Genomic DNA, 25,593 nt, shown 5'->3' on the forward strand with positions numbered 1-25,593 from the left:
TTAGAGGCAGGTAGCTTAGTGGTTAGAGCAGGTAGCCTAGTGGTTAGAACCAGTTAGCCTAGTGGTTAGAGCAGGTAGCCTAGTGGTTAGAGCAGGTAGCCTAGTGGCTAGAGCAGGTAGCCTAGTTGTTAGAGCAGGTAGCCTAGTGGTTAGAGCAGGTAGCCTAGTTGTTAGAGCAGGTAGCCTAGTGGAGCAGGTAGCCTAATCTAGTTGTTAGAGCAGGTAGCCTAGTGGTTTGAGCCAGGAAGGCTAGTGGTTAGAGCAGGTAGCCTAGTGGTTAGAGCCAGGTAGCCTAGTGGTTAGAGCAGGTAGCCTAGTGGTTAGAGCCAGGTAGCCTAGTGGTTAGAGCCAGGTAGCCTAGTGGTTAGAGCCAGGTAGCCTAGCGGTTAGAGCAGGTAGCCTAGCGGTTAGAGCACGTAGCCTAGTGGTTAGAGCAGGTAGCCTAGTGGTTAGAGCAGGTAGCCTAGTGGTTAGAGCCAGGTAGCCTAGTGGTTAGAGCCAGGTAGCCTAGTGGTTGGAGCAGGTAGCCTAGTGGCTAGAGCAGGTAGCCTAGTGGTTAGAGCCAGGTAGCCTAGTGGTTAGAGCAGGGCAGCTTGGTGGTTAGAGCAGGTAGCCTAGTGGTTAGAGCAGGTAGCCTAGTGGTTAGAGCAGGTAGCCTAGTGGTTAGAGCAGGTAGCCTAGTGGTTAGAGCAGGTAGCCTAGTGGTTAGAGCAGGTAGCCTAGTGGTTAGAGCAGGTAGCCTAGTGGTTAGAGCCAGGTAGCCTAGTGGTTAGAGCCAGGTAGCCTAATGGTTAGAGCCAGGTAGCCTAGTGGTTAGAGCCAGGTAGCCTAGCGGTTAGAGCACGTAGCCTAGTGGTTAGAGCCAGGTAGCCTAGTGGTTAGAGCAGGTAGCCTAGTGGTTAGAGCCAGGTAGCCTAGTGGTTAGAGCCAGGTAGCCTAGTGGTTAGAGCAGGTAGCCTCGTGGTTAGAGCCAGGTAGCCTTGTGGTTAGAGCAGGTAGCCTCGTGGTTAGAGCAGGTAGCCTAGTGGTTAGAGCAGGTAGCCTAGTGGTTAGAGGCAGGTAGCCTAGTGGTTAGAGCAGGTAGCCTAGTGGTTAGAACCAGTTAGCCTAGTGGTTAGAGCAGGTAGCCTAGTGGTTAGAACCAGGTAGCCTAGTGGTTAGAGCAGGTAGCCTAGTGGCTAGAGCAGGTAGCCTAGTTGTTAGAGCAGGTAGCCTAGTGGTTAGAGCAGGTAGCCTAGTTGTTAGAGCAGGTAGCCTAGTGGAGCAGGTAGCCTAATCTATTTGTTAGAGCAGGTAGCCTAGTGGTTTGAGCAGGTAGCCTAGTGGTTAGAGCCAGGAAGGCTAGTGGTTAGAGGCAGGTAGCCTAGTGGTTAGAGCAGGTAGCTTAGTGGTTAGAGCGTTGGGCCAGTAACCGAAAGGTTGCTGGATCAAATCCCCGAGCTGACAAGGTAAAATCTGTCGTTCTGCCCCTGAACAAGGCAGTTTAACCCACAGTTCCTAGGCTGTAATTGTTAATAAGAATTTGTTTTTAACTGACTTGCCTGAGTGCCTCCAGTTCAATAAAAAAAAACAAAAAAAACTGACAGAGCCAATAACAGGATTCTCACAAGCTCCAGTAGCGAGCTGCCTAATTTTACATTTACATTTAAGTCATTTAGCAGACGCTCTTATCCAGAGCGACTTACAAATTGGTGCATTCACCTTATGACATCCAGTGGAACAGCCACTTTACAATAGTGCATCAGATCTTTTAAGGGAGGGGGGGGGGGGGGGGGGCAGAAGGATTGCTTTATCCTAGGTATTCCTTGAAGAGGTGGGGTTTCAGGTGTCTCCGGAAGGTGGTGATTGACTCCGCTGTCCTGGCGTCGTGAGGGAGTTTGTTCCACCATTGGGGGGCCAGAGCAGCGAACAGTTTTGACTGGGCTGAGCGGGAACTGTACTTCCTCAGTGGTAGGGAGGCGAGCAGGCCAGAGGTGGATGAACGCAGTGCCCTTGTTTGGGTGTAGGGCCTGATCAGAGCCTGAAGGTACTGAGGTGCCGTTCCCCTCACAGCTCCGTAGGCAAGCACCATGGTCTTGTAGCGGATGCGAGCTTCAACTGGAAGCCAGTGGAGAGAGCGGAGGAGCGGGGTGACGTGAGAGAACTTGGGAAGGTTGAACACCAGACGGGCTGCGGCGTTCTGGATGAGTTGTAGGGGTTTAATGGCACAGGCAGGGAGCCCAGCCAGCAGCGAGTTGCAGTAATCCAGACGGGAGATGACAAGTGCCTGGATTAGGACCTGCGCCGCTTCCTGTGTGAGGCAGGGTCGTACTCTGCGGATGTTGTAGAGCATGAACCTACAGGAACGGGCCACCGCCTTGATGTTGGTGGAGAACGACAGGGTGTTGTCCAGGATCACGCCAAGGTTCTTAGCGCTCTGGGAGGAGGACACAATGGAGTTGTCAACCGTGATGGCGAGATCATGGAACGGACAGTCCTTCCCCGGGAGGAAGAGCAGCTCCGTCTTGCCGAGGTTCAGCTTGAGGTGGTGATCCGTCATCCACACTGATATGTCTGCCAGACATGCAGAGATGCGATTCGCCACCTGGTCATCAGAAGGGGGAAAGGAGAAGATTAATTGTGTGTCGTCTGCATAGCAATGATAGGAGAGACCATGTGAGGTTATGACAGAGCCAAGTGACTTGGTGTATAGCGAGAATAGGAGAGGGCCTAGAACAGAGCCCTGGGGGACACCAGTGGTGAGAGCGCGTGGTGAGGAGACAGATTCTCGCCACGCCACCTGGTAGGAGCGACCTGTCAGGTAGGACGCAATCCAAGCGTGGGCCGTGCCGGAGATGCCCAACTCGGAGAGGGTGGAGAGGAGGATCTGATGGTTCACAGTATCGAAGGCAGCCGATAGGTCTAGAAGGATGAGAGCAGAGGAGAGAGAGTTAGCTTTAGCAGTGCGGAGCGCCTCCGTGATACAGAGAAGAGCAGTCTCAGTTGAGTGACTAGTCTTGAAACCTGACTGATTTGGATCAAGAAGGTCATTCTGAGAGAGATAGCAGGAGAGCTGGCCAAGGACGGCACGTTCAAGAGTTTTGGAGAGAAAAGAAAGAAGGGATACTGGTCTGTAGTTGTTGACATCGGAGGGATCGAGTGTAGGTTTTTTCAGAAGGGGTGCAACTCTCGCTCTCTTGAAGACGGAAGGGACGTAGCCAGCGGTCAAGGATGAGTTGATGAGCGAGGTGAGGTAAGGTAGAAGGTCTCCGGAAATGGTCTGGAGAAGAGAGGAGGGGATAGGGTCAAGCGGGCAGGTTGTTGGGCGGCCGGCCGTCACAAGACGCGAGATTTCATCTGGAGAGAGAGGGGAGAAAGAGGTCAAAGCACAGGGTTGGGCAGTGTGAGCAGAACCAGCGGTGTCGTTTGACTTAGCGAACGAGGATCGGATGTCGTCGACCTTCTTTTCAAAATGGTTGACGAAGTCGTCTGCAGAGAGGGAGGAGGGGGGGGGGAGGGGGAGGAGGATTCAGGAGGGAGGAGAAGGTGGCAAAGAGCTTCCTAGGGTTAGAGGCAGATGCTTGGAATTTAGAGTGGTAGAAAGTGGCTTTAGCAGCAGAGACAGAAGAGGAAAATGTAGAGAGGAGGGAGTGAAAGGATGCCAGGTCCGCAGGGAGGCGAGTTTTCCTCCATTTCCGCTCGGCTGCCCGGAGCCCTGTTCTGTGAGCTCGCAATGAGTCGTCGAGCCACGGAGCGGGAGGGGAGGACCGAGCCGGCCTGGAGGATAGGGGACATAGAGAGTCAAAGGATGCAGAAAGGGAGGAGAGGAGGGTTGAGGAGGCAGAATCAGGAGATAGGTTGGAGAAGGTTTGGGCAGAGGGAAGAGATGATAGGATGGAAGAGGAGAGAGTAGCGGGGGAGAGAGAGCGGAGGTTGGGACGGCGCGATACCATCCGAGTAGGGGCAGTGTGGGAAGTGTTGGATGAGAGCGAGAGGGAGAAGGATACAAGGTAGTGGTCGGAGACTTGGAGGGGAGTTGCAATGAGGTTAGTGGAAGAACAGCATCTAGTAAAGATGAGGTCAAGCGTATTGCCTGCCTTGTGAGTAGGGGGGGAAGGTGAGAGGGTGAGGTCAAAAGAGGAGAGGAGTGGAAAGAAGGAGGCAGAGAGGAATGAGTCAAAGGTAGACATGGGGAGGTTAAAGTCACCCAGAACTGTGAGAGGTGAGCCGTCCTCAGGAAAGGAGCTTATCAAGGCATCAAGCTCATTGATGAACTCTCCAAGGGAACCTGGAGGGCGATAAATGATAAGGATGTTAAGCTTGAAAGGGCTGGTAACTGTGACAGCATGGAATTCAAAGGAGGCGATAGACAGATGGGTAAGGGGAGAAAGAGAGAATGACCACTTGGGAGAGATGAGGATCCCGGTGCCACCACCCCGCTGACCAGAAGGTCTCGGGGTGTGCGAGAACACGTGGGCAGACGAAGAGAGAGCAGTAGGAGTAGCAGTGTTATCTGTGGTGAGCCATGTTTCCGTCAGTGCCAGGAAGTCGAGGGACTGGAGGGACGCATAGGCTGAGATGAGCTCTGCCTTGTTGGCCGCAGATCGGCAGTTCCAGAGGCTACCGGAGACCTGGAACTCCACGTGGGTCGTGCGGGCTGGGACCACCAGGTTAGGGTGGGCGCGGCCACGCGGTGCGAAGCGTTTGTATGGTCTGTGCAGAGAGGAGAGAACAGGGATAGACAGACACATGGTTGACAGGCTACAGAAGAGGCTACGCTAATGCAAAGGAGATTAGAATGACAAGTGGGCTACACGTCTCGAATGTTCAGAAAGTTAAGCTTACGTTGCAAAACATAAGAATAAAATACAAGATCTTATTGACTAAAATGATATAGTACTGCTGGCTGGTGAAGTAGCCTGGCTAGCAGTGGCTACGTTGTTGAAAGTGAAGCTGGCTAGGTAACCTCGACAATTTCACTAAATTTCTCTAAACTACACAATTATCATGGATACAAGGACAGGAAAGACAACTAGCTAACACTACGCTAATCAAGTCGTTCCTATTGTAATGTAAGTTTCTACAGTGCTGCTATTCGGTAGAAGTTGGCTAGCTAGCAGTGTTGGCTAGGTAGGAGGACGGCAGCGCGGGAGGCGAAAAATAGCTGGCTAGCTAACCGATAATTACTCAAAGCTACACAATTATCTTAGATAGAAAGATAGCAAAGAAAACTAAGTAGCTAGCTAACACTACACAAGTCAAGTCGTTCCGTTGTAATGTAATCGTTTCTACAGTGCTGCTAATCGGTGGCTAGCTGGCTAGCTAGCAGGGTTGACTACGTTACGTTAGGGCGAGAATACCTGGCTAGCGAACCTCAGCGAACCTTGATAACTACACAATTATCACCGATACAAAGACGGCTATGTAGCCAGCTAAGTAGCTAGCTAAGATCGAACAAATACAAATCAAAGATAGCAAAGACAACTGTGTAGTCAGCCAACACTACACTGATCAAGTCGTTCCGTTGTAATGCACTCGTTTCTACAATGCTGCTATTCGGTGGCAAGCTGGCTAGCTAGCAGTGTTTGGCTACGTTGCGTTATGTTAGGGCGAAAATAGCTGGCTGGCGAACCTCAATAACTACACAATTATGTTTGATGCAAAGACGGCTATGTAGCTAGCTAAGATCAAACAAATCAAACCGTTGTACTGTAGTGAAAATGAAAATCAGACCGTTGTACTATAATGAAAAGTTTATACTACTATTCGGTAGACGGTGGACGTTTGCTAGCTACTGGGCAGATAGCAGTGTGGACTACGATAGACGACGGAATACGATAATTACGCAATTATCTTTTATACACAGACGGCTAAGTAGCTAGCTAAGAAGAAATTGCTAAGGTTAGACAAATTAAACCGTTGTACTATAATGAAATGTAATGAAAATGAAATGAAAATTTATACTACCTGCAGAGCGAATGCAAATGCGACCGCTCGCTCCAAACCGGATGTTACACATGTTACACTAATAACGGAGAATGGCCAATCAGGTGCCTTAGAAAAGGCCAGTAGGTTGACCGTCCACATCTACCAAATGACACGCAAAGTAGAACATAAGAAACCCAGATTCATTTCAGAATGTAAAAACGCGTCTCGTCGTTGTGGTTTTCGTTACTTTTATTAAGTGGTTGACACCAGACGGTGTGGTTATATAGATACAGTCAATGAGTCAAATGTTATTATACATGAGAGAGAAAAAATAATAAAAGGATAAAAGCTAAAAAAAAAATAACCAAAAACTAAAAATAACCAAAAACAATTGTCCACTGACCAAACATGGAGACGTGTGTTCAAGAGCTTAACAAGGTCCAACATGGAGGCCTGAGAGTCGGCCAGGGAGGAGGAATGTTACCAGTAGGGCTGTTACATTTCCCCTAACTTTCCAAACATCCTAGTTGCATGATTCCTGGATAATTTCCTGCTCATTCCTTTTCCGATTCTGGGAATCGTCCAAATGGGATTTCTGGAAAGTTACCTGGGAATTTTTAGGAAAGTTACCTCGGAATTTTTTAGGAAAGTTACCTGGGAATTTGCAACCCTACTTAATTAAGCTAATTTCATTTCAGTTTCTCCAAGGCCCAGATTTACAGTTAAGAGACTAATATCTCATTCTGACTTCAACACAACATCTTTTCTCCTTATTCCATAATGTGTCGTCAAATCATAGGAAGTAAAACAAGGCTCAGACTTTTAAATAAATACACAAAACTTTAAACGGACATTTTTTGGCCTCTTTTGTTGAGTGCTGTCCATCGATATTTCTGCTGCAGTCAGGCCCGGGCTAATCTGTCCAGAGTCAGACCTGGGGCTCCTGCCTGCCTCTGTCTGCCCTCGCAACGAGACAGGACGCAAACCAACCAACCAAACACCTCAGACTCTAAAAGAAACAGGCCGTCTGACTCCAGCAGGCGACCAGGCGTCTGGCTGGCTGGCTACACAACGAAACAAGTGCATCACATTTCTTCTTCGTGAGGAGGACAGACATGGCTGCTGTTGTTTCTTTAAACAGATGTAACGACTATTCTTAACTATGTAACGTACAAGATTTCTGTCCATTCGCGGTAGGTAGGTGTGATGGCTGGGGTCGGGGAGGGTCGGAACAGTTTCGGGGGGAGATTGTTAAGCTTAGTTGATCTTGTCCTGGAATATGTAGAGGTTGTTGGTGGCGGCGACAGCGATGACGTTCTCCTTTGGGTGCCAGGCGGTGTGTAAGATCTTCTTGTTGAAGTCCAGACTGTCTACGCTGATCTCGTCCTTCTTCCTCTTGCCCCCGGTGGACACCTTGCGGGCCTTCAGGATGGCCCGAGGTTTACTGTTCTCTCTAGAGGCCTCCAGGGTGATGTCCCTCCGCGTGTTCCGGTCAAACATCCGGAAGAAGTTGTTGTACGAGCCCGTCATGATGGCACTGGGGAGGAGGAACAGCAAAACAAGGTCAACTGAACATCCCAAAAAATGTCTACAATTGTTAAGTGATTTTGGGTCCTTGAAAAGCGCTAAATAAATACCATGTATTATTATAAGACTTATTATTAAATAGAAATTCGGTGCTGAACAAAAATACTAGATAAAGAATTGACATTGTATTTATTTATCTAATGTAAAGAAAGCAACACATCAAAGGTGGAAGAGTAACGTAACGTCATCATGGTTCTAGAAGGGTAATGTTGTAACGTCATCATGGTTCTAGAAGGGTAATGTTGTAATGTTGTCATGGTTCTAGAAGGGTAATGTTGTAATGTTGTCATGGTTCTAGAAGGGTAATGTTGTAATGTTGTCATGGTTCTAGAAGGGTAATGTTGTCATGGTTCTAGAAGGGTAATGTTGTAATGTTGTCATGGTTCTAGAAGGGTAATGTTGTAATGGTTCTAGAAGGGTAATGTTGTAACGTCATCATGGTTCTAGAAGGGTAATGTTGTAATGGTTCTAGAAGGGTAATGTTGTAACGTCATCATGGTTCTAGAAGAGTAATGTTGTAATGTTGTCATGGTTCTAGAAGGGTAATGTTGTAACATCATCATGGTTCTAGAAGAGTAATGTTGTAATGTTGTCATGGTTCTAGAAGGGTAATGTTGTAACGTCATCATGGTTCTAGAAGAGTAATGTTGTAATGTTGTAATGGTTCTAGAAGGGTAATGTTGTAACGTCATCATGGTTCTAGAAGAGTAATGATGTAATGTTGTCATGGTTCTAGAAGGGTAATGTTGTAACGTCATCATGGTTCTAGAAGGGTAATGTTGTAACGTCATCATGGTTCTAGAAGAGTAATATTGTAATGTTGTCATGGTTCTAGAAGGGTAATGTTGTAACGTCATCATGGTTCTAGAAGGGTAATGTTGTAATGGTTCTAGAAGGGTAATGTTGTAACGTCATCATGGTTCTAGAAGAGTAATGTTGTAATGTTGTCATGGTTCTAGAAGAGTAATGTTGTCATGGTTCTAGAAGAGTAATGTTGTAACGCCATCATGGTTCTAGAAGGGTAATGTTGTAACGTCATCATGGTTCTAGAAGGGTAATGTTGTAACGTCGTCATGGTTCTAGAAGAGTAATGTTGTAATGTCGTCATGGTTCTAGAAGGGTAACGTTGTAGAGTCATCATTGCTTGGAAGTCGATTGCAGGTATGAATTGTAATCAGGGGAGAACGACTGCCCCCCCCCCCCCCCCCCTCATTGAAACCACGGAAATTCAAGGCCGACTGCGGTACTGCAGACGTTGTTCTCAGAAAACAGAACAACACATTATATTGAATGGAAAAAAGTCAATCTTTGTGGTCAATCTTAGTGTAAATAAAATGTTTAGATGACAATCATGGCATCAATAATTGCTTCTAACACACCAGATGTATGTCCGGTTATTTAAGAATCACACACTAATGTCAGCCTGCAGTACCCTGGCCAGCCTTCAACTAGAGTTACTCAAGGAGAGGGGCAGCGCTGCACTAGCCTGCATCACTTCCTGTAGTAGCCCAAACGGCGCATGGTATGTCTCCATGAGACGCCATCTTAACCCACTATTTGATCTTCAATGCGCCGTTGAGTCTTCACATAGGAATGAATGGTGGCAGGTGATCCAGGGCTTTGTATATACAGCCGTTGATTGTAATGCAGGAGTTTGTTATTTGTGTGTTGTGGGTCCATCTGTGAGACGGTATATAACTTTCCAACTGATTCTAAAGTCCAGTGTGTTGTGGTACCTGTCAGAACCGTTCCAGCAGCACTCGAACTTGTCGAAGATGCAGTCGTTTTCATACAGTGAGCAGAGCTTGCTACGCAGGTACTCGTGCACCTATATACAAAATAAACACATTGAAAAACAGTTCGGATCAGTTCATTTATTTGGCCTTTAGGAGGAATGTGTCTTTCAATCTTGAGACAAGAATTTAAAAGATTTAACAAAAATAACATATTAACACTGAACAAAAATATAAAATGCAACATGTAAAGTGTTGGTCCCATGTTTCAGGAGCTGAAATAAAAGATTCCAGAAATGTTCCATACGCACAAAAAGCGTATTTCTCTCAAATGTTGTGCACAAATTTGTTTACATCCTTGTGCATTTCTCCTTTGCCAAGATAATCTATCCACCTGACAGGTGTGGTATATAGTAAGAAACTGATTAAACACGCTCATTACACAGGTGAACCTTGAGCTGGGGGCAATACAAGGCCACTAAAATGTGCAGTTTTGTCACCCAACGCTACAGATATCTTAAGTTTTGAGCAATTGGCATGCTGACTGCAGGAATGTCCACCAGAGCTGTTGCCAGAGAATTGCATGTTCATTTCTCTACCATAAACCGCCAACATCGTTTTAGAGAATTTGGCAGTATGTCCAACCGGCCTCACAACAGCAGGCCACATGTAACCAAGCCAGCCCAGGACCTCCACATCCGGCTTCTTCACCTGCAGGATTGTCTGAGACCAGCCACCCAGACAGCTGATGAAACTGAGGAGTATTTCTGTCTGTAATAAAGCCCTTGTGAGGAAAAAAGTAATTCTGACTAGCTGGACCTGGTTCCCCAGTGGGTGGACCTGGGCCTGGCTCCCCAGTGGGCGGGCCTGGCTCCCCAGTGGGTGGACCTGGCTCCCCAGTGGGCGGACCTGGCTCCCCAGTGGGTGGGCCTGGCTCCCCAGTGGGTGGGCCTGGCTCCCCAGTGGGCGGGCCTGGCTCCCCAGTGGGCGGGCCTGGCTCCCCAGTGGCTGGACCTGGCTCCCCAGTGGCTGGGCCTGGTTCCCCAGTGGGTGGACCAGGCTCCCCAGTGGGTGGACCTGGCTCCCCAGTGGGTGGACCTATGCCCTCTCAGGCCCATCCATGGCTAAGCACCTGCCTAGTCATGTGAAATCTATAGATCAGGGCCTATTGGATTTATTTCAATTGACTGATTTCCTCATATGAACTGTAAAAGTGTTTCATGTTGGATTTATATTTTTGTTCATTATACATATTGTTTCTGTCTGTTTTCATACCAATGCAATTCATTCAAAATGTGATGAAAACATACAACTACACAACGTACTATAACGTAGTGCTCTGTAGCCAGAGGAATGTAGGTCAAGGTCCAGTCAGTACCTGGCGGGTCTCTGCAGGTCAAGTTCCAGTCAGTACCTGGCGGGTCTCTACAGGTAAAGGTCCAGTCAGTACCTGGCGGGTCTCTACAGGTCAAGTTCCAGTCAGTACCTGGTAAGTCTCTACAGGTAAAGTTCCAGTCAGTACCTGGCGGGTCTCTACAGGTCAAGTTCCAGTCAGTACCTGGCGGGTCTCTACAGGTCAAGTTCCAGTCAGTACCTGGCGGGTCTCTACAGGTCAAGTTCCAGTCAGTACCTGGCAGGTCTCTACAGGTCAAGTTCCAGCCAGTACCTGGCGGGTCTCTACAGGTCAAGTTCCAGTCAGTACCTGGCGGGTCTCTACAGGTCAAGTTCCAGTCAGTACCTGGCAGGTCTCTACAGGTCAAGTTCCAGTCAGTACCTGGCAGGTCTCTACAGGTCAAGTTCCAGTCAGTACCTGGCGGGTCTCTACAGGTAAAGGTCCAGTCAGTACCTGGCGGGTCTCTACAGGTCAAGGTCCAGTCAGTACCTGGCGGGTCTCTACAGGTCAAGTTCCAGTCAGTACCTGGCGGGTCTCTACAGGTCAAGTTCCAGTCAGTACCTGGCGGGTCTCTACAGGTAAAGTTTCAGTCAGTACCTGGCGGGTCTCTACAGGTCAAGTTCCAGTCAGTACCTGGCAGGTCTCTACAGGTAAAGTTCCAGTCAGTACCTGGCAGGTCTCTACAGGTCAAGTTCTAGTCAGTACCTGGCGGGTCTCTACAGGTAAAGTTCCAGTCAGTACCTGGCGGGTCTCTACAGGTCAAGTTCTAGTCAGTACCTGGCGGGTCTCTACAGGTCAAGTTCTAGTCAGTACCTGGCGGGTCTCTACAGGTAGGTCTCTACAGGTAAAGTTCCAGTCAGTACCTGGTAAGTCTCTACAGACAGGTTTCTACAGGTAGGTCTCTACAGGTAAAGTTCCAGTCAGTACCTGGTAAGTCTCTACAGACAGGTTTCTACAGGTAGGTCTCTACAGGTAAAGTTCCAGTCAGTACCTGGCGGGTCTCTACAGGTAAAGTTTCAGTCAGTACCTGGCGGGTCTCTACAGGTCAAGTTCCAGTCAGTACCTGGCAGGTCTCTACAGGTAAAGTTCCAGTCAGTACCTGGCAGGTCTCTACAGGTCAAGTTCTAGTCAGTACCTGGCGGGTCTCTACAGGTAAAGTTCCAGTCAGTACCTGGCGGGTCTCTACAGGTCAAGTTCTAGTCAGTACCTGGCGGGTCTCTACAGGTCAAGTTCTAGTCAGTACCTGGCGGGTCTCTACAGGTAGGTCTCTACAGGTAAAGTTCCAGTCAGTACCTGGTAAGTCTCTACAGACAGGTTTCTACAGGTAGGTCTCTACAGGTAAAGTTCCAGTCAGTACCTGGTAAGTCTCTACAGACAGGTTTCTACAGGTAGGTCTCTACAGGTAAAGTTCCAGTCAGTACCTGGTAAGTCTCTACAGACAGGTTTCTACAGGTAGGTCTCTACAGGTAAAGTTCCAGTCAGTACCTGGTAAGTCTCTACAGGTAGGTCTCTACAGGTAAAGTTCCTGTCAGTACCTGGTAAGTCTCTACAGGTAGGTCTCTACAGGTAAAGTTCCAGTCAGTACCTGGTAAGTCTCTACAGACAGGTTTCTACAGGTAGGTCTCTACAGGTAAAGTTCCAGTCAGTACCTGGCGGGTCTCTACAGGTAAAGTTCCGGTCAGTACCTGGTAAGTCTCCACAGGCCGGTTTTCCATGTTCAGATCCCACACCTTGACTGACAGGTAGTCTCTGGTCATCATGTACCGGCCGCTGTGGCTGAACTTCACATCCGATATGGAGGAGATGATCTCTGAGAAGAAGGACCGGCTGCTCGGGTCCTCTGGCTCCTCGAAGACTGAGAAACAAATAAACCATTCCAAACCAGTTCATTAAAACAGCAACGTATAGGCCAGTTAGCAGATGCTTTTTATCTCAAGTGACTTAAGTCATGCAGACATGTTATTGTATGGGTGGCCCTGGTAATCAAAGCCTCAATTCTGGCATTGCAAGCACCACGATCTACCAAACTGAGGCACACAGGACCACGTTAGTATCAAAAACACATGCCTACATCTAGCTCCTAGAAAAGAGACAGAAGAGAGGTTACACTTTACCTAAAGCCTGCAGGTATAAAGCTTTATAACTTGTTATAACCATGTATGAGCCTTACTGTCATTCAACTGAAGAATCGTTACACGATAAATGAATCAAGACGTTATAGAGGAATCGTTCATGTTCATGACAAGTCTTACGACGCTTTATAACCGCATCATAATGCATTATACATCCTAGTCTATAAATAAACAACGAAAGCTCTCTATCATCCTGAAAACAAAAGCCTATATTCCCTGACAGTTGTCAGCTACCCTAATGAGCTGAGAGGGTACAACGGGGATTACATCATGACGTTTGTTACGGCATCACCTGCTGACATCAGAGGGAAACTATTGTGAAAACACATACAAGCTGTTGTTTACGTGAAAACACATACAAGCTGTTTACGTGAAAACACATACAAGCTGTTTACGTGAAAACACATACAAGCTGTTTACGTGAAAACACATCTGACTTAGTTTGAGGAACGCTCAACTCCGTTCTCTTATGTCGAGTTGAGTTTTGATAACAGGTTGCAGGATTTGCCAGCAACAACAACGAGCCACCATCAGTCGATTCTTGCAACAAAAAGTAATTGCAATTCTTAAAACATTACATTTACATTTACATTTAAGTCATTTAGCAGACGCTCTTATCCAGAGCGACTTACAAGTACATACATGCATACTTTTTTTGTACTGGCCCCCCGTGGGAATCGAACCCACAACCCTGGCGTTGCAAGCGCCATGCTCTACCAACTGAGCTACACGGGACAAAACACTTACCGGTGTTGTGGTGGAAAACCTCCCCACTGACAGAATGTATTTTTCGGGATAACACCGGTACCTACGCTTATCCTGTAGACCCGCGGCCCTTCCCCAGGGTGCTGAAATTCATACTCTTAGCGAATACAACCATCGACCTTTCCCTCGTTGCTCCTACGATGCAAGGTGAGATTCAATTGGGTACCGTGCTATCTGCTATCCTTGGGATGTCCACACCCTAGCATTTAAAATGTCAACTTCAAAATGGGGTACGGACATCCAAAGGATCCCGGATAGCAGCGACCCAAGTGAATCTCAGTTTGACGTAGTAATGAGGAAACAGTCGGTTGGTCGTATCTGCTAAACGTTTTTTAATTAAAAGTATGAATTTCAGAATCCTGCGGAAGTTGTACAAGACAAACATAGGTACAGGTAAGCGTGTTCAGAATTGCCATTTTTACAAGAATCGACTGATGGTGACTCCATGTTGTTGCTAGAAATTCCTGCAACCTGTTATCAAAACTCAACTCTGGTGCTCCTGTCCTATCAGGGCTCTAGTAATACTGTAGAAACCCAGGTGCACCTGCAAGTAACTGGATGGACGTTCACTACTTCGTATACATGACCGTATGTCACTGTGGATAAAAGCGTCTCCTAAATGACGCATAAACACTGAACAAAAAATATATAAAACGCAACATGTTTCATGAGTCGGAAATAGAAGATCCCAGGAAATGTTCCATACGCAAAAAAAAAAGCTTATTTCTCTCAAATTTACATCCGTTAGTGAGTATTTCTCCTTTGCCTAGATAATCCAGAAACTTCACACAGCCATTAAAAGAGGAGTGGGACACTATTCCACAGGCCACAATCAACAGCCTGATCAACTCTATGTGAAGGAGATGTGTCACGCTGCATGAGGCAAGTGGTGGTCACATCAGATACTGACTGGTTTTCTGATCCACACCCCTACTTTGATTTAAAGGTGTCTGTGACCAACAGATACATATCTGTATTCCCAGTCATGTGAAATCCATAGATTAGGACCCAATGAATTCATTTCAATTGACTGATTTCCTTTACATGAACTGTAAGTCAGTTTGAAGAAGTTGTGTTTACATTTTTTTGGGGTTCAGTATATTATTCTATCTAAAACAATGACATTTATGTAAAGTTTTACCCAACGATATTATTGACTTACATTTGCTTTGCCTATCACAGAGGGCAGCAGCGCGCATGTCACAGAGGCGGATGGTCCCCTTGCTGCTACTGTACACAAATACATTACACTGGTGTGGATGGCACTCTGCAGCTGTGATGACTTCTGTCAGCTCCTCCATATTGGCAGGCTTTATATCTACAATGTCTGGGGGGGGGGGGGGGGGGCACGATCAAGGATCAACACCACCAAGACATGGCAAGGGCATAGACACAAACAGGTACACACACAGGTGCATACACACACACTCACTCACTCACTCACACACTCACACACTCACACACTCACACACACACTCACACACTCACACACTCACTCACTCACTCACACACTCACTCACTCACTCACTCACTCACTCACTCACTCACTCACTCACTCACTCACTCACTCACTCACTCACTCACACACACTCACACACACTCACACACACTCACTCACACACACACACTCACACACACTCACACACACTCACACACACTCACACACACTCACACACACTCACACACACTCACACACACTCACACACACTCACACACACTCACACACACTCACACACACTCACACACACTCACACACACTCACACTCACACACTCACTCACACACTCACTCACACACTCACTCACACACTCACTCACACACTCACTCACACACTCACTCACACACTCACTCACACACTCACACACACACACACACACACACACACACACACACACACACACACACACACACACTCACTCACTCACAGGTAGACACACACACTCACAGGTAGACACACACACACAGGTAGACACACACTCACAGGTAGACACACACTCACAGGTAGACACACACTCACAGGTAGACACACACTCACAGGTAGACACACACTCACAGGTAGACACACACTCATAGGTAGACACACACACTCACAGGTAGACACACACACTCACAGGTAGACACACACACTCACAGGTAGACACACACTCACAGGTAGACACACACAGGTAGACATACTCACAGGTAGACACACTCACAGGTAGACACACTCACAGGTAGACACACTCACAGGTACAAACACACACAAATCTTGACATTTAAATTAAATGTTGTGTATTTTTTATGCTTAAAAAGGATACTAAAACTTCTATCTGTGATTTCTAAGTGCCAGAGGTTAACCCTGAGATCATCGGCTGAAAGGTATGTTTCATGATCACTATTTACAGAGATGGAATTGATGTGATATGTGTGTGCGTTAGCGAATATCCTCCGTGGGCTAGCCTCCACCATCCGGTCCATGGGCAGCAGCACAGGCACCTGGAACAAAGCATCCTTTATTATCAAGATAATGCTACCTTTAGAAACCGTGCAGGTCGATCATTTTCTGAACATGACAAATACATGGAGTAGTGAAGAAGGGGGGAGTTAGTTATCGCAATATTATACTTACTTATATATACATACCATACTTATAATTTTTTTTATATATATATATTTTTCAAAATATATATATTTTTATATATATTTTTCAAAATATATATTTTGAGTCAAAGTATCGATATATAATATTGCGAGATATATTATATTTATGTATATACACACTTTATTTAGCTGGATAACGTTAGCGGGTGCTAGTTGGTTGTACATACGCCAGATATACTGGATTTTCATCCTATTGCTAGTTTTCCATCTTCTATTTTAAAATAGTGAGCCAACATGTTTTCATAACTTTTATTTCCATGACTGATCAAAACTAATTTTCTCCTGCGCTCTCCTTTCCCTCTGTAGCAGACATACACTGAGTGGACAAAACATTAAGAACACCTGCTCTCTCCTTTCCCTCTGTAGCAGACATACACTGAGTGGACAAAACATTAAGAACACCTGCTCTCTCCTTTCCCTCTGTAGCAGACATACACTGAGTGGACAAAACATTAAGAACACCTGCTCTCTCCTTTCCCTCTGTAGCAGACATACACTGAGTGGACAAAACATTAGGAACACCTGCTCTCTCCTTTCCCTCTGTAGCAGACATACACTGAGTGGACAAAACATTAAGAACACCTGCTCTTTCCATGACAGACTGACCAGGTGAATCCAGGTGAAAGCTATGATCCCTTATTGATGTAACTTGTTAACTCCACTTCAAATCAGTGTAGATGATGGGGAGGAGACAGGTTAAACAAGGATTTTTAAGCCTTGAGACATGGATTGTGCATATGTGCCATTCAGAGGGTGAATGGGCAAGACAAAATATTTAAGTGCCTTTGAACGACGTATGGCCGTAGGTGCCAGGTGCACTGGTTTGGGTCAAGAACTGCAACGCTGCTGGGTTTTTCACGCTCAACAGTTTCCCGTGTTACTATGGGGTTGTCTGATTTGCTGTTCGTTACTAGTCTTGTTGGCAGAGGAAAAGTAAGTGGATAGTTCTAGCCTCTTCAAAGTGGGCAGAAATATGATTTAATGTTCCATATTTTTGGGGCGTCAATAATTTAGCAACCCACCTCTGGTAATAATTTAGCAACAGTGGATATTTATTAAAATATATATTTAAAAGATGAATTAAACTATGGGATCACAGTTCGGTCCGTGTTGGGTTCGGGCTGTGGCAAGGAGCCACCGCGGTGTGAGTGCTTTCTGAAGGAACTGGATATTATACACTTTTAAATGTTTTTTTTATTTTTTTTACTTTTAAATTATTTTTATTTTTTTTTACTAACAAATATCAATAATATGTCAATCATATATCAGGTAATCAATCATATGCGAGATGGATCAGAAGGGATGACATAATCACTGTTTAAAAAAGGCACGGACACACTGGTGGTGTTTGCCGGCCAAGAGTACTTGGCACCTCTGAACAGAGTGCCGGACGTAATTTGCGAACCGAGTGCAAACTGATTCCACTTGTCCAAACTTGTGAAAATGTCAGCAGTCAGAACGGCCAACGGCGGGCGGTTCCTAAAACACACTGCGTCTAACGAACGGAGAACGAACGGCGGGCGTTTCCTAAAACACACTGCGTCTAACGAACGGAGAACGAACGGCGGGCGGTTCCTAAAACACACTGCGTCTAACGAACGGAGAACGAACGGCGGGGCGGTTCCTAAAACACACTGCGTCTAACGAACGGAGAACGAACGGCGGGCGGTTCCTAAAACACACTGCGTCTAACGAACGGAGAACGAACGGCGGGCGGTTCCTAAAACACACTGCGTCTAACGAACGGAGAACGAACGGCGGGCGGTTCCTAAAACACACTGCGTCTAACGAACGGAGAACGAACGGCGGGGCAGTTCCTAAAACACACTGCGTCTAACGAACGGAGAACGAACGGCGGGGCGGTTCCTAAAACACACTGCGTCTAACGAACGGAGAACGAACGGAGAACGAACGGCGGGCGGTTCCTAAAACACACTGCGTCTAACGAACGGAGAACGAACGGTGGTTCCTAAAACACACTGCGTCTAACGAACGGAGAACGAACGGCGGGCGGTTCCTAAAACACACTGCGTCTAACGAACGGAGAACGAACGGCGGGGCGGTTCCTAAAACACACTGCGTCTAACGAACGGAGAACGAACGGCGGGGCGGTTCCTAAAACACACTGCGTCTAACGAACGGAGAACGAACGGCGGGGCGGTTCCTAAAACACACTGCGTCTAACGAACGGAGAACGAACGGCGGGGCGGTTCCTAAAACACACTGCGTCTAACGAACGGAGAACGAACGGCGGGGCGGTTCCTAAAACACACTGCGTCTAACGAACGGAGAACGAACGGCGGGGCGGTTCCTAAAACACACTGCGTCTAACGAACGGAGAACAAACGACGGGTTAATATCAGACCGTGTATTTTCTCCCTCACATTTTCACTCCAAATACTTTACGCGTTTTTAAAAAGAAATTCCCTGAACGGGATCATTCAAAACTATAAATCAGGTAAACGGTGACGAACAAGATGAGACGTACCCGTAACGACGTGATTCTAAAAGGATCTCTCAGTCTTCCATCCTCGTCTTTCAAGTTGTAGCCTTCTGCTCTTTTGTCCCGTTGGCTGATTTTCCACAGTTTGATGGTCTTGTCTGGGTTGTGATAAAAAGCCCACGTCAGTGTTCGCACAGATGTACAGTCACCTTGGCCTTCCGTCTGTAGAAAGACTTCAGAGGAAAGGGCTTAAAGCTACATTTACAGATCAACATTCAGTGCATTTCCTTGGAACGTCTTGTGGCGCTGAAAAGCATCATCACACCTTGACCTAATGGAATCAGAAATATGAACGAGAGCGCCCGCGACTTACCGTTTGTTGAGAGCAAAGAGTGCGCAGCGTTTTGTTGGGGTAACCATCTTATTTTGTTGATTTTCTCCTCGATTTCTAAGCTTTTCAAATAGTCAAACTCGGGTTCGTGGCTCTGGAAAGTGCTGTACACATTGTATTCTCCTCTGGAATGAGGACGGTTTTTACTCTGAAAGAAATAAACCAGCTCATTATTACTACGACTATATTTTACAACCACCACAATGCACTTAAAAAAAAATAAAAATAGGATTTTGTACATTATGCTACATTACAAGGTGAATCCGACTAATGTTGTTTTCAAGGTGCGATTTAGTCGTAAACGTCGTTGTTCCCAGATTGATTTATGGTTGTTTGATAGTTAACTGACCTCTTGTTCCCGTTGGAATATGACGACCCGACCTCCTTTGTCTCCCGTTGCTAGTAGATCTCCAGAATAGTTAAACTCAACCGTTGAGATTATGTCGGCTGAGAGAGACAACAACAAAAAGGACATGAGTGAGTAACATTTCACGTAAGGCTGTTTTTTTAGATAAATAAACCTGAACTTAAGACACACAGTAACACGGGTTGGGTCTACGTCACAAAACAAAAACATGACCAGTCTGACGTTGGCAGTGGGCTTTTCAATCATATTATAAAGAGCGGGGCCTAATGAACATTCCCCACTCAGTACAGGCCTGGACCGTATCAGGCACACGTCATCCTGTACTGTAGCACCCACTGTAACAACACTAGCAGCTCACTGAGGGAATAATGACAACACAACCCACTGTAACAACACTAGCAGCTCACTGAGGGAATAATGACAACACAACCCACTGCAACAACACTAGCAGCTCACTGGGGGAATAATGACAACACAACCCACTGCAACAACACTAGCAGCTCACTGGGGGAATAATGACAACACAACCCACTGCAACAACACTAGCAGCTCACTGGGGGAATAATGACAACACAACCCACTGCAACAACACTAGCAGCTCACTGGGGGAATAATGACAACACAACCCACTGTAACAACACTAGCAGCTCACTGGGAGAATAATGACAACACAACCCACTGTAACAACACTAGCAGCTCACTGGGGGAATAATGACAACACAACCCACTGTAACAACACTAGCAGCTCACTGGGGGATAATGACAACACAACCCACTGCAACAACACTAGCAGCTCACTGGGGGAATAATGACAACACAACCCACTGTAACAACACTAGCAGCTCACTGGGGGAATAATGACAACACAACCCACTGTAACAACACTAGCAGCTCACTGGGGGAATAATGACAACACAACCCACTGTAACAACACTAGCAGCTCACTGGGGGAATAATGACAACACAACCCACTGCAACAACACTAGCAGCTCACTGGGGGAATAATGACAACACAACCCACTGCAACAACACTAGCAGCTCACTGGGGGAATAATGACAACACAACCCACTGTAACAACACTAGCAGCTCACTGGGGGAATAATGACAACACAACCCACTGCAACAACACTAGCAGCTCACTGGGGCAATAATGACAACACAACCCACTGTAACAACACTAGCAGCTCACTGGGGAATAATGACAACACAACCCACTGCAACAACACTAGCAGCTCACTGGGGGAATAATGACAACACAACCCACTGCAACAACACTAGCAGCTCACTGGGGGAATAATGACAACACAACCCACTGTAACAACACTAGCAGCTCACTGGGGCAATAATGACAACACAACCCACTGCAACAACACTAGCAGCTCACTGGGGGAATAATGACAACACAACCCACTGTAACAACACTAGCAGCTCATTGGGGAATAATGACAACAAAACCCACTGTAACAACGCTAGCAGCTCACTGGGGAATAATGACAACACAACCCACTGCAACAACACTAGCAGCTCACTGGGGGAATAATGACAACACAACCCACTGTAACAACACTAGCAGCTCATTGGGGAATAATGACAACAAAACCCACTGTAACAACGCTAGCAGCTCACTGGGGGAATAATGACAACACAACCCACTGTAACAACACTAGCAGCTCACTGGGGGAATAATGACAACACAACCCACTGCAACAACACTAGCAGCTCACTGGGGGAATAATGACAACACAACCCACTGCAACAACACTAGCAGCTCACTGGGGGAATAATGACAACACAACCCACTGTAACAACACTAGCAGCTCACTGGGGGAATAATGACAACACAACCCACTGTAACAACACTGGCAGCTCACTGGGGAATAATGACAACACAACCCACTGCAACAACACTAGCAGCTCACTGGGGGAAGAATGACAACACAACCCACTGCAACAACACTAGCAGCTCACTGGGGGAATAATGACAACACAACCCACTGTAACAACACTAGCAGCTCACTGGGGGAATAATGACAACACAACCCACTGTAACAACACTAGCAGCTCACTGGGGAATAATGACAACACAACCCACTGCAACAACACTAACAGCTCACTGGGGGAATAATGACAACACAACCCACTGCAGCAACACTAGCAGCTCACTGGGGAATAATGACAACACAACCCACTGCAACAACACTAGCAGCTCACTGGGGGAATAATGACAACACAACCCACTGCAACAACACTAGCAGCTCACTGGGGGAATAATGACAACACAACCCACTGTAACAACACTAGCAGCTCACTGGGGCAATAATGACAACACAACCCACTGCAACAACACTAGCAGCTCACTGGGGGAATAATGACAACACAACCCACTGTAACAACACTAGCAGCTCATTGGGGAATAATGACAACAAAACCCACTGTAACAACGCTAGCAGCTCACTGGGGAATAATGACAACACAACCCACTGCAACAACACTAGCAGCTCACTGGGGGAATAATGACAACACAACCCACTGTAACAACACTAGCAGCTCATTGGGGAATAATGACAACAAAACCCACTGTAACAACGCTAGCAGCTCACTGGGGGAATAATGACAACACAACCCACTGTAACAACACTAGCAGCTCACTGGGGGAATAATGACAACACAACCCACTGCAACAACACTAGCAGCTCACTGGGGGAATAATGACAACACAACCCACTGTAACAACACTAGCAGCTCACTGGGGGAATAATGACAACACAACCCACTGCAACAACACTAGCAGCTCACTGGGGGAATAATGACAACACAACCCACTGCAACAACACTAGCAGCTCACTGGGGGAATAATGACAACACAACCCACTGTAACAACACTAGCAGCTCACTGGGGGAATAATGACAACACAACCCACTGTAACAACACTGGCAGCTCACTGGGGAATAATGACAACACAACCCACTGCAACAACACTAGCAGCTCACTGGGGGAAGAATGACAACACAACCCACTGCAACAACACTAGCAGCTCACTGGGGGAATAATGACAACACAACCCACTGTAACAACACTAGCAGCTCACTGGGGGAATAATGACAACACAACCCACTGCAGCAACACTAGCAGCTCACTGGGGAATAATGACAACACAACCCACTGCAACAACACTAGCAGCTCACTGGGGGAATAATGACAACACAACCCACTGCAGCAACACTAGCAGCTCACTGGGGGAATAATGACAACACAACCCACTGCAACAACACTAGCAGCTCACTGGGGGAATAATGACAACACAACCCACTGTAACAACACTAGCAGCTCACTGGGGAATAATGACAACACAACCCACTGCAACAACACTAGCAGCTCACTGGGGAATAATGACAACACAACCCACTGCAACAACACTAGCAGCTCACTGGGGGAATAATGACAACACAACCCACTGCAACAACACTAGCAGCTCACTGGGGGAATAATGACAACACAACCCACTGTAACAACACTAGCAGCTCACTGGGGAATAATGACAACACAACCCACTGTAACAACACTAGCAGCTCACTGGGGGAATAATGACAACACAACCCACTGTAACAACACTAGCAGCTCACTGGGGGAATAATGACAACACAACCCACTGTAACAACACTAGCAGCTCACTGGGGGAATAATGACAACACAACCCACTGTAACAACACTAGCAGCTCACTGGGGGAATAATGACAACACAACCCACTGCAACAACACTAGCAGCTCACTGGGGGAATAATGACAACACAACCCACTGCAACAACACTAGCAGCTCACTGGGGGAATAATGACAACACAACCCACTGCAACAACACTAGCAGCTCACTGGGGGAATAATGACAACACAACCCACTGTAACAACACTAGCAGCTCACTGGGAGAATAATGACAACACAACCCACTGCAACAACACTAGCAGCTCACTGGGGGAATAATGACAACACAACCCACTGTAACAACACTAGCAGCTCACTGGGGGAATAATGACAACACAACCCACTGTAACAACACTAGCAGCTCACTGGGGGAATAATGACAACACAACCCACTGTAACAACACTAGCAGCTCACTGGGGGAATAATGACAACACAACCCACTGTAACACTAGCAGCTCACTGGGGGAATAATGACAACACAACCCACTGTAACACTAGCAGCTCACTGGGGGAATAATGACAACACAACCCACTGTAACACTAGCAGCTCACTGGGGAATAATGACAACACAAAATAAATCAAATGTATTTTTAAAGCCCTTCTTACATCAGCTGATATCTCAAAGTGCTGTACAGAAACCCAGCCTAAAACCCCAAACAGCAAGCAATGCAGGTGTACAAAGGCCAGAACCTAGGAAGAAACCTAGAGAAGAACCAGGCTGTGAGGGGTGGCCAGTCGTCTTCTGGCTGTGTCGGGTGGAGAACTCACGGCAACAACACTAGCAGCTCAGTGGGAGACTTGGCCTCACAGCAAGACAAAACAAACCATGAGCCATGCTAGTCTCCTGATAAATACGTAATATGCTCGATACAGGAAGTAGGCTAGCGAGGCTATAAATTACGCTCTGAAGTCCACTGCCAAAGATGTTCAGCCTTCCTCTTGGCCACAGCAGCAAAATTTTTATTCTTTTAAAAGCTAATTTCCTGTAATTCTACACATTTTGCCATGGCTTATACTGTCAGAGTGTCTGTAGTTTTTGTTGTTGTGTTTGTTAGTTCTCAAAGATGATCTTAAAATATAGAGTGCCTTCGAAAAGTATTCAGTCCCCTTGACTTTTTACACACTTCATTACAGCCTTATTCTAAAATTGATTAAATAAAACATTTATCAGCAATCTACACAGAATACATTTTTGCCAAAAAAATAAAATCCTGTTTACATAAGTATTCAGACCCTTTACTCAGAACTTTGTTGAAGCGCCTTTGGCAGCAATTACAGCCTCGAGTCTTCTTGGGTATGGCGCTACAAGCTTGGCACACATCTATTTGGAGAGTATCTCTCATTCTTCTCTGCAGATCCTATCAGTCTGTCTGGTGGGATGGGGAGCGTCGCTGTACAGCTATTTTTAGGTCTCTCCAGAGATGTTCGATCGGGTTCAAGTCCAGGCTCTGGCTGGGCAACTTAAGAACATTTAGAAACTTGTCCCGAAGCCACACCTGCATTGTCTTGGCTGTGTGCTTAGGGTCTTTGTCCTGTTGGAAGGTGAACCTTTATCCCAGCATGAGGTCCTGAGCAGGTTTTCATCAAGGATCTCTCTGTACTTTGTTCCGTTCATCTTTCCCTTGATCCTGACTAGTCTCCCAGTCCCTGCTGCTGAAAATCATCCCCACAGCATGATGCTGCCACCACCATGCTTCACCGTAGGGATGGTGCCAGGTTTCCTCCAGACATGACACTTGGCAATCAGGCCAGAGAGTTCAATCTTGGTTTCATCAGACCAGAGAATCTTGTTTCTCATGGTTTAAGAGTCTTTAGGTGCCTTCTGGCAAACTCCAAGCAGGCTGTCATGTGCCTTTTATTGAGGAATGGCTTCCGTCTAGCCACTCTACCATAAAGGCCTGATTGGTGGACTGCTGCAGAGATGGTTGTCCTTCTGGAAGGTTCTCCCATCTCCACAGAGGAACTCTGGAGCTCTGTCAGAGTGACCATCGGGTTCTTGGTCACCTCCCTGATCAAGGTCTTTCTCCCCCGATTGCTCAGTTTGGCCGGGCGGTCAGCTCTAGGAAGATTCTTGGTGGTTCCAAACTTCTTCCATTTAAGAATGATGGAGGCCACTGTGTTCTTGGGGACCTTCAATGCTGCAGACATTTTTTTGGTATCTGTACCCAGATCTGTGCCTTGACACAATCCTGTCTCGGAGCTATATGGATAATTCCTTCCACCTCATGGCTTGGTTTTGCACTGTCCACTGTGGGTCCTTATATAGACAGGTACGTGCCTTTCCAAATCATGTCCAATCAATTGAATTCACCACAGGTGGACTTCCATCAAGTTGAGAAACATCTCAAGGATGATCAATGGAAACAGGATGCACCTGAGCTCAATTTTGAGTCTCATAGCAAAGGGTCTGAATACTTATGTACATTTTTTAACTTTTTTTTTTTTTTAACACATTTGCAAAAATGTCTAAAAACCTAATTTTCACTTCATCATTATGGAGTATTGTGTGTGGATTGATTAACATTTTTTTTTTA

General features: G+C 46.6%; 1 protein-coding gene across 3 annotated transcripts in view; it reads right to left on the reverse strand.

The window, feature by feature from the left end:
- Positions 1 to 6,138: 6,138 nt before the first annotated feature.
- LOC129864739 (serine/threonine-protein phosphatase 2A 55 kDa regulatory subunit B delta isoform) overlaps positions 6,139 to 25,593 on the reverse strand; it is a 31,560-nt gene continuing 12,105 nt past the window's right edge. For 2 of the 3 annotated variants that reach the window (XM_055937041.1, XM_055937036.1), the window contains exons 3-10: positions 19,340 to 19,437; positions 18,973 to 19,138; positions 18,645 to 18,832; positions 15,814 to 15,991; positions 14,680 to 14,844; positions 12,306 to 12,475; positions 9,231 to 9,322; positions 6,139 to 7,444 (exon numbers count right to left, since the gene is read on the reverse strand). In XM_055937041.1, coding sequence (XP_055793016.1) covers positions 7,165 to 7,444; positions 9,231 to 9,322; positions 12,306 to 12,475; positions 14,680 to 14,844; positions 15,814 to 15,991; positions 18,645 to 18,832; positions 18,973 to 19,138; positions 19,340 to 19,437 — 1,337 coding nt within the window. In that variant the 3' untranslated portion in view covers positions 6,139 to 7,164. The remainder of the gene's footprint in view (positions 7,445 to 9,230; positions 9,323 to 12,305; positions 12,476 to 14,679; positions 14,845 to 15,813; positions 15,992 to 18,644; positions 18,833 to 18,972; positions 19,139 to 19,339; positions 19,438 to 25,593) is intronic. The other variant, XM_055937048.1, reaches the window with a different exon arrangement.

Source organism: Salvelinus fontinalis, chromosome 1 (assembly GCF_029448725.1).
Source record: "Salvelinus fontinalis isolate EN_2023a chromosome 1, ASM2944872v1, whole genome shotgun sequence".
Classification (NCBI taxonomy): domain Eukaryota; kingdom Metazoa; phylum Chordata; class Actinopteri; order Salmoniformes; family Salmonidae; genus Salvelinus; species Salvelinus fontinalis.